At 37.6% G+C, this 10,029-nt stretch overlaps 1 protein-coding gene across 1 annotated transcript; it reads right to left on the bottom strand.

Annotated features, from left to right (window-relative positions):
* Positions 1-470: 470 nt before the first annotated feature.
* Positions 471-2,048, bottom strand: LOC131154932 (cyclin-dependent kinase inhibitor 7-like). Its single transcript, XM_058107772.1, has 4 exons — positions 1,574-2,048; positions 1,413-1,462; positions 1,056-1,235; positions 471-962 (listed from the first exon to the last, which is right to left on the bottom strand). The coding sequence occupies exons 1-4, from the start codon at positions 1,925-1,927 to the stop codon at positions 893-895; spliced, it is 654 nt and encodes a 217-aa protein (XP_057963755.1). The 5' UTR covers positions 1,928-2,048; the 3' UTR covers positions 471-892.
* Positions 2,049-10,029: the final 7,981 nt, after the last annotated feature.

Raw genomic sequence — 10,029 nt, 5'->3', positions numbered from 1 at the left:
CAAAACACTCAGTGTAATGAAATTTTACTAGTGTTCTTTAAAGCATTTGGGGTTCATTAATGTCTTTGTAGGGCATGCATTAACGTGTCTAATTGCCTATTAATTTCTTGCATTACTAAATTAATGGTGATTCGTTGCATAATTAAACATTTTTTTTTTTTTCATATTCCTTTCTCCTTCGTCCCCCAAGTCCCAACCCAAACACCCACGGCCTTTTTTCGATTCTTTCCTTTTGCTTTTTCGCAAAAGAAGCACCTAATGGCCCCATAGTTGCAGTTTCCATGACCATACAAACAAAGGGAGATCCCACATATATATACAGTCAAATTTTCGAAAATAAAAGAAAGCAGATCGAGTATGATTTGATGAAAAAATTAGGAGGAACAAACTAAGATGGGGATGAACTCATAGACCCAGAAAATTAAGCTAGGGAGCATAAAGAGAACATGCAAATTAAACAAAGAGCAAAATGAAGCAGAAACAAAAGACCCTTTTCCATCAATTCAGAGAAAAATATTTCCCCCACATGTAAAAGTAGAGAATTAAAGCAATATAATATTAGTTCTTTTCTGAAGAATTTAGCCAAAAAAAGGAAAATTACTGATTGCTGTCACTGCATGCACCGAATCCGAGAGGAGGAAGGGATTGAGCTGAAACTGGAGAACTTTAATTTATTGAAAAAGGAAGTTTGGTTCATCCCGTCCGCGAATTGCAGAAGAAGCTTCTCCGGATGTTGTACGGGAAGACAGACGCACGCCTCCTTCCACAGCTGCAGAACCAGTAGTGCTGTGCGCTGTACACATAACAAAGGATACCATCTCCAAAACAGGCAATAGAACATGCATTCTCGTGTCACTTTATCCCCTCTCTCTCTCTCATAGTTTCTCCATCTTCATGGCTGCAACTGAACCCAGTGGTACCGACCTTCCAGGGGTACATCCTTCACAATATCGTAGTTGTACCTGGAAACAGAAAGATAATGATAGTTAAGAATATTTTCTGTTGTGGCTAAAGTGAGCTTGCGGGGTGACACTCCTTATCCTGCGCGCACTTACTTCTCTGCGAACCGTTTTGCCTCGTACTTTTCTGCTTCGGAGAAGAACTCTTCAAGCTCCGCCTCAGTTGGCATCTTCATCGCCGGCGATCTCAGCCGGGCAGTTTGCTTCGAAGGCTTCGTCGTCGACTCCAGCTCCTCTGAGTCTCCGCAAAGCTCGCAAGACGTAGTCATCTCTCCACTGCGCGCAAAGCAAATTTAGATGGCGAATTAAGGAGAAAGAATTAATATAAACTACTGCATTAGATAGACACATGAGAAACGTGAAGGATCGAGAAGGTTAAGCGGAACCTAAAAAATCAACGAAGCGTTAAGGATGGTTTCATTTCCAGAATGAAAATTAAAAACTAGAGGAAACCTGAGTTTATCGTCGGTAAACTTCGAGTGTTCAGTTTCAAAACCATCCGCCTGCAAAACATACATTCAGTAACGTAAAACTTAAGCTACCGCCAAAGCTCAAGAAAAAAATAAAATCACCTGCATAAAGAGAATTAAATCAAGCTTAAAGCATGAATTCACCTCCAGATCCACGGATCTCAACCTGTGATCCACGAACTCGTTGGAATCGCCGCTGGAAGAACGATAAGCCGTAAATCCATCAGAGCTGCAGGAACTCGAGCACGAAAGACCAGTCACTAGACCAGAACTATCGGAAGACTCCGGCGAGGTCAAATTTCCCGGCGACTTCAGGAGACAGCGATGGTTTTGGAGCCGAATGTTGGAAGAAGATGATTGTCGTCGCAGTCTTCGAGAAACAGTCTTCCTTCTCGACGAACCAGTCCTCGTCGCCTTCATAGCTCGCTTCCTCCCACTCTCCATGGCTCCAATTCCACCATTCCTCTTGCGTCTCCTCCCGCAGTCTCCCGTGGCCATCTCTCTCTCTCTCTCTCTCTCTCTCTCTCTCTCTCTCTCTCTTTTCTGGTTAATTATGCTTTTGTTGGGGTTTTAGAGAGAAAGAGAGGGAGAGTGCAGAAAAACGAAGACACGGGACGTCGGATGTTGATGGAATCATGGGGAGTTTTATATCCAACGGTGGAGATTTATTACGACGGAGTTCTGTTATGTTACGTGGTCCCCACTGGGTAAACAGCAACCGACCCACCATAGCGGCGAGCCATCACGAAGATCCAGCCGTCAATGGATCACATGATTATATCCAACGACCAAGAAGCGACCGCCACATGGTTTACCGCGGAGTGGTAAAAAAGCGGGACCCGACCGGAAATAGCCGGTGGGAAGGTGAACGGCGACCGGCCATAAATGGTTGGTGCCGGTTAGGTATAGCGTCTTGAGTGACCGATTTAAAATGGGCCAGACGCCAGGGAGGAAGATAAATTACCGTTGGTGAGAGTTTTAATTTGTATGTCCTCATGGTAAATCGTAAAAATATTGGTAAATATTTTGAATAAAGTTGATTTTGAATATTTGGTAAATAAAAGTTATAAATTGCAATAAAATATTTTAAATGATCAAAATAAATATTAGGTAATATAATCAATGCTTGAATAAATTTTAATATTTTTTTTAAAAAAACTTAGACACTTGCGGAATAGAATAATCTATTAAAAAATTAATTTCAAGATTTTGAAAGTTTTAAATTCTTAGCTTTAAAAAGTTGCTCAAAAATAAAAACCTAATTTTTAAAAATTGAAAAAGATATTTATCAAACTCATATATCCAACTTTATAAAAAATAATTTTTAAATGTAAGATTTGAAATCCACCAATAATAAAATATTATATTCATATTTGAGCCCACAATAATATTGCAGCATTCACATTATTGCGATTCATAGCAAAATATCTCTCATTTGTGTTAATCCAAGTGCTTATAGGGTATACTAAAATTATTAAGTTCTAAAATCAAACAGGGTTCTATGGTCGGTCTATGAGCCCTAGATGCCGAAAGCGTCCTTCCAGTTCCTACGCGGTGGAGACAATAGAGTCGATCCATGAATTTTCCTTCCTTTTACCGCATTTCGCTCAAAGGGTTGAAGGGAGATAGTGCATCAAGCTTTTGATATTCAGTAATTTCTATAAAAGAATTGCAAAAATCCAAGTCATAAAAAACAATTCCTCTTGTGATTTATTCGATGCTTGCAATGAAATGAAATATAATATAATCTATTTTCATAATTTTATATTTTTACTGTATAACCATTTTTTTTTATTTTAATCTCACTAAAGATTTGATTCTACAAGGATTAGAACTCGAAACATCCGAATTACCATTTTGCCCTTATCATGGCCATCAACATGGTTTGGTAAATTACAGTGTAGATAATGTAATACAGAGACCCAAAAAATTGCCACTGTACTTTATCTTTTTCCCTTTTCTTTTGGTTCAATTGGGTTTTTTTTATTAAAAATTGGAATGCCCAAAAAAGACATTGGCAGTTCAAAGTGGTAAAATTATGAATTAAATGGTAAAATTATTGTTGCCCCAGAGAGTAAGTGGAAATTGAAAATTCGCTGACCCCTCAATTGAAGAAGGAACCTACCATTGGTTTTTCTCCTTTAATTTGTTTAATTTTTTTTTTTTTAATAGAGAAGCGGTACGAGGGTTTACTTAGATCAAAATTTTTAATTGAAAAAAAAAAAGAAATTTAATTTATTTTCCATTTATATATTTTTTATATCAAGCATTATTACAAATATTTTTAAAATTTTTTCTTAATAGCTAAACATGAAAAAAATTATTTTTTTTTTCATTTTTATCATTTTTTGTATTTTTAAATTTCAAATGAGACCTAAATTAAATGATGGTTCGAAACTAGCTCAATATTATTTATTATTTTTGGCGTAAAAAAAAATAAAAGGAGAGCCATTTTTGCTGTGTACCGGTGCATTGTACTAAGAATGTGCAGATTTAAATTTGGGTATACACAATAGCAAAATATTAATGGGTATTAAAGAATGTCGGTTGCTTTTAAATAAGTTACTTTTTTTCTATTAGGGTGACAAATCCTAACACGCAAAGTAGTTGTGTGCATAGCAAAACAGTCGTGAGAGGGCCCAGTCATGTTGGCTCAAGTGGTAAGGGCAACTTGTAACTTTGGTGACCCTAAAGTCACGGGTTCAATTCCCCCTTAAGATTTTACCCCGATGAATTACCAAGTGTGCGTCAATGGGTGAGCAGCTTTCACCCCCCCTCCCCTGAGTTTGTTGCTGCACTATAGTGTCTAAAGTGGCGCGATGGTGGTTGGAGTCCTCAAATTATCAAAAAAAAAAAAAAGGGTCGTGAGAGGAAATGAAAGAGTCGATAATGGGAAATAAATGGAATTATTTGCATAAAAAAAAAAGAAAAAAAAAATAAGATTCGCCTTCTCTTTTGTTTTTTCTCCCATATTTTCATGTGAATTTTAGTATTACTTGCCATAAAACAGGACACGTTATATGAATTTATTTATTTTTGAAAAGTTATCATTGATCAAAATAAATTTTATTTTAATTTTTCTTAATAGCCAAACATGAAAACTTATTTTTTTTTTTTTCATTTTTTGTATTTTTAAAATTTCAAATGAGACCTAAATTAAAAGATTGTTTGGAACTAGATCAATATTATTTAGTATTTTTGGTGAAAAAAAAAAAAGAAAAAGAACCACACTTTTGCTTTGTACCGGTGCAGAGTACTTAGAATGATCATAGATATACACAATAACAAAATATTAATGGGTATTAAAGAATGTCGGCTGCTTTTAAATAAGATACTTTTTTTTTTCTATTAGTGTGACAAATTCTAACATGCAAAGTAGTTGTGCTATACATTGTGTGCATAGCAAAAGAGTCGTGAGGGGGCCTAGCCAGGTTGGCTCAAGTGATAATGTTGGAGTGTCAAGCTGAAGAAAAATCCTGGCCATCCATTTGATGGAAAGATCAAACGGTTGTTGTGTCTTAAGCTGTTAAGGGGGGGCATTGTTTAATTTGCTTCCTTTCTCTTTGTTTAGTTATAAATAGAAAACAACAGGGGGCGGGGGTTTTCGGGTCTTCAGTTTTACAACAGCGCAGAAGGTTTTTTTTTCCTAGCTACGAGAGACTCCTGCAAAGCCACGAGAGCCTTCCATAGCTGAGAGAGAGCACCTGTAGCCGAGGGTTTCTTTAGCCGTGCAGGAGAGCGATGGTCGCGAGAGAGAAGGAGATGGCAGGTGGGCGTTTCGGCGTTGGGGGGATCTCCAACCTCCAACGGAGGTTCGCACAAGGGTAAGGCAAGGTAAAAGCTTAGATTTAGTTTCTTGGGAGGGTTTTCTTTTAGGAAAATCAGGGAGGAATATAGGGAGAAACCTAGGATTCTTCGCAGGTGCAAAGGGGGGATTTCTTGGATTATTCTTGGGCTGATTTCCAAAGGAGATCGGTAAGACAAGAAAGGGTAAATCTGTGTGTACTTGTATTTATTTCCACCGATTTAATATAATGTCTCTGGAGGTGACTTTCTGCAGTGGATGTAGGCCAATTTTTGGGTCGAACCACATAAATGTGTTCTTGTGATTGTGTGATTGGCATGTTCATATTTTGCTGGATTTATTGAGACTTTGATGAATATTGGATTGGTGAACATATATTTTTCTTGATCAGGCTTAGCACACACACGCGCGTCAAAATAAACAGGTTTAAGTTTAGGTGTGATTGTAGTTTATACTTGGACAAAATCAGATTGTTATTATGGTTTGTTTGGAATTAATTAAAATCTGAAAATAGAATTAGCAATCAGCTGAATTACACACAACAAGTGGTATCAGAGTCTGGCTATGTGATGGGGACCGCTAGGTTTGAAATAGAAAAATTCACCGAAAAAAATGACTTTGGTTTGTGGAGGATTAAGATGTGTGCCATCTTGGTACAGCAGGGGCTTGAGGAGGCTCTTCTTGGAGAAAAGAAGGGAGCCTCCACTTCAAAAGAGGGGAAACTAGGTTTACCCTCCGCCGACAAAGTGAGCCCGAAATCCTCCAAAAGGCACATAGTGCCATTATCTTGTCCTTAGGAGACAAAGTGCTAGGGAAGTTGCCAATGAGGATACAGCAGCTGGGGTGTGGTCAAAACTAGAAAGTTTGTACATGACAAAATCCCTAGCAAATAGACTCCATAAGAAGACTAGACTCTACGCCTTTAGAATGACCCCTGGAACATCAATTGATGAACATTTAGATGCATTTAATAAAATTCTTTTGGATCTTACTAATATTGATATTAGTATAGATGAAGAAGACCAGACAATTCTTTTATTGAGTTATCTTAACTCCACATATGAAAATATTAAAGAAACTATGATGTATGGGAAAGAGAGGGTGACTTTAGAAGATGTGTAAGCTGTTTTGCACTCTAGGGAATTGCACACTAAGTTTGAGTCTAAATCAAGGTCAGTGGAAGGGTTAAATATGAGAGGTAGGTCTGAAAAGAGGAACAAGAAAGGAAAAGATAAGAAGTCTAGATCAAAGTCTAAGAGCAAGGCACTAAAGTGTTTTGCATGTCACAAGGAAGGACATTTTAAGAGGGACTGCTCTGAGAGGAAAAATGGTGCAAATGTCACCACCTCTGAATCAAAGGTTAAGACAGCTGTAATTTTATATGGGTATGATAGTGCAGAAGTGTTGAATGTCTCTGATAGTGATTCGGGAAAAGAATGGATATTAGATTCAAGATGTTCCTTCCACATGTGTCCATTGAAAAACTGATTTGAGTCCTTTACATGCTTAGAAGGAGGTCATGTTATCCTAGGAAACAATAAGTCATGTAAAATATAGGGTATTGGGACTGTGAGACTTCTAATGCATGATGGGATGGAAAGAGTGCTAAGAGATGTGAGGTACATACCTAAGCTAAAGAGAAACTTGATTTCTCTTGATAGCTTAGATAAGACAGGGTACACGTTTAAGTCTAAAGGAGGTAGCCTAAGAGTATATAAAGGTTCACTGGTAGTGATGAAAGGGGTGCTAAAGAATAGGTTGTACACCTTGGTAGGAAAGACAGTGATTGGTGAGACTTCACCTATCAATCATAGGGTAGAAAATCAGGTTTCCTTGTGGCATAAGAGGCTAGGACATGTTAGCCAGTAGGGCCTAAAGGAGCTGGAGAAACAGGGGCTCCTTGGAGATAGGAAACTTGAGGAATTGTCATTATGTGAGGAATGTGTCTTGGGTAAGTCTACTAGGGTTAGTTTTAAGAAGTCCACTCACACCACGAAATAGACTCTTGATTACATACATTCAGATTTGTGGGAGCCTACTACGATTAGTTCTCATGGTGGTTCTAGGTATTTTATGTCAATTATAGATGACTTTTCTAGGAAAGTATGAGTTTATATTCTAAAACATAAAAGTGGATACTTTTGAAAAGTTTAAAGAATGGAAAACCTTAGTTGAAAATCAAGTTGGTAGAAAGTTAAAACACTGAGAACAGACAATGAATTAGAATACTTGTCAAATGAATTTTATGAATTTTGTAAAGCTGAGGGCATAGCTAGACATAGGACTATTAGGGATTCTCGCCAACAGAATAGATTAGCTAAAAGGATGAGTAGGACTATTTTGGAAAGGGTAAGATGCATGTTAGCCACTTCAAGTCTGCCCAAGACCTTTTGAGCAGAGGTAGTGACCACTGTTGTATACCTTATTAATAGGTGTCCTTCCACAGCTTTAAATTATAAAACCCCTCAAGAAATTTGGTCAGTAAGCCTGCTGATTATCAGGGTTTAAAAGTTTTTGGGTGCGTAGCCTATGCCCACATTATAACTGATAAATTAGAGCCTAGGGCTATTAAATGCATTTTTGTGGGATACCCAGAGGGGGTTAAAGGCTATAAGCTCTGGGTTGTAGAATCTGGAAAACAAAAATGTGTTATTAGCAGGGATGTAGTTTTTAATGAAACTAAAATGGGGGGAAAACTAGAAAATTCAGATGAAAGTGTTAGGCACTCTGATACTAGTGACCTGAAGCTTGAGGTGGAGCAACCCTCCACTTCTCATAGCCATTTAAAAACAAATGCTGCAGATTTTGAGGAGCAAAACTCAGAAACGGAAACCTCTGAATTAAGTAAAACTTACCTTCTGGCACGGGATAGGGGAGGAGGGTCATAAGACCTCCTCAAAGGTATAGGGAAGCTGATATGACAACTTTTGCTCTTTCTATTGCTGAAACAGAAATTGAGGTGGAACCGAGGACTTTTAGAGAGGCCATGGATAGTAAAGAGGCTGAAAAATGGATTCTTACAATGCAAGAAAAAATGGAGTCTCTAAACAAGAATGAGACATGGGTGATGGTACCTAGATCGGAAAAATAGAAACTCATAAGATCCAAGTGGATCTTTAAGAGGAAAGAGGGAATCCCTGGAATTGAACCACCTAGGTATAAAGCTAGGTTAGTGGCCTAGGGATTTACACAAAGGGAAGGGGTAGACTATGATGAAATATTTTCCCCTGTTGTGAGGCATAGTTCAATTAAAATTCTATTATCTTTTGTTGCTGTACATGACTTGCATTTGGAACAACTTAATGTTAAAACTGCTTTCTTACATGGTACTTTAGAAGAAACAATTTATATGCAACCTCCCGAGGACTTTGATACGGAAATGAATAAAAATCATGTATGTTTATTAAATAAATCTTTATATGGGTTGAAACAATCACCTAGACAATGGTATAAACGATTTGATGATTCTTAGATGATTCAAAATGATTTCTATAAAAGCAATTATGATGGTTGTGTTTATTTTAAATCATGTGATAAATGTCATATATATTTTTTATTATATGTTGCTGACATGTTGGTTGCTTGTGGAGACATGGATATGTTACATCAAGTTAAGTGCATGCTTAAATCTGAATTTGAAATGAAAGACTTAGGACCTGTTAAAAGAATACTTGGTATGGAAATAACTAGAGAAAGGAATAAAAAACTTCTCTACTTGTCTCAAAAGTCTTATATTTCAAAGGTCTTAAAAGGATTTGGAATGAGTCATGTTAAATCTACTTCTATTCCAATTGCACAACATGTTAAATTATCTAGAAAACAGTGTAATGAAATTGAAAATGAATCATTGTTTATGAGGAGAATACCTTATGCTAGTATGGTTGGTAGGGTAATGTATGTTATGGTATGTTCTAGACCCGATCTATCTTATGCTGTAAGTCCTAAAGTAGATTTATGAGCAAACCTAGAAAACCACATTGGCATGCTTTGAAACTAATTTTTCAATACTTGTCTGGAACAAAACAACAAGGATTAATATTTGGAAAAAGGGATATGCATTGTGAAATAGGGTTAAAAGGATATGTAGATTATGACTATGCTGGAAATCTAGATACCAGGAAGTCTTTGTTTGGTATGGTCTTTTCTTTTTTAGGTAGTGCTATTAGTTGGACTTTTGACATGAAGACTAAAGCAGTACCTAAATCCAAGTTTGAACATTGTTCAAACTTGGTTAACCTTGGAAGCTGTTAGTATTTGTTTTGTAGGAACCGCCATAGGAGAGGCTAAGGAGGTGCAAGGGTCACAAGCTTGCCAAGGTGGAGAATTGTTGGAGTGTCAAGCTGAAGAAAAATCCTAGCCATCCATTTGATGGAAAGATCAAACGGCTGCTGTGTCTTAAGCTGTTAAGGGGGGGCATTGTTGTAATTTTCTTCCTTTCTCTTTGTTTAGTTGTAAATAGAAAACAACAGGGGGCAGTGGTTTTCGGGTCTTCAGTTTTACAATAATGCAGAAGGTTTTTTTTTCCTAGCCGCGAGAGACTCCTGCAGAGCCGCGAGAGCCTTCCATAGCTGAGAGAGAGCACCTGAAGCCGAGGGTTTCTTCAATTGCGCGAGAGAGTGAGGGTCGCATGAGAGAAGGAGACGGCAAGAGGGCGTTCAGCATTGGGGGGATCTCCAACCTCCAACGGAGGTTCGCACAAGGGTAAGGCAAGGTAAAAGCTCAGATTTAGTTTCTTGGGAGGGTTTTCTTTTAGGAAAATCAAAGAGGAATATAGGGAGAAACCTAGGGTTCTACG

This window comes from Malania oleifera, chromosome 5 (genome assembly GCF_029873635.1).
Source record: "Malania oleifera isolate guangnan ecotype guangnan chromosome 5, ASM2987363v1, whole genome shotgun sequence".
In the NCBI taxonomy this organism is placed as follows: Eukaryota; Viridiplantae; Streptophyta; class Magnoliopsida; order Santalales; family Ximeniaceae; genus Malania; species Malania oleifera.
This window is presented reverse-complemented; position numbering and strand designations above follow the sequence as displayed.

Bases quoted from the DNA above. Each gene is read 5' to 3' on its own strand.
- LOC131154932 (XM_058107772.1), bottom strand. From the start codon at position 1,927: ATGGCCACGGGAGACTGCGGGAGGAGACGCAAGAGGAATGGTGGAATT. The intron at 1,463-1,573 runs GTGAATTCATGC...TATGTTTTGCAG, and splicing joins TGAGATCCGTGGATCTGGAG to GCGGATGGTTTTGAAACTGA. The intron at 1,236-1,412 runs GTTTCCTCTAGT...CTTTGCGCGCAG, and splicing joins TTTACCGACGATAAACTCAG to TGGAGAGATGACTACGTCTT.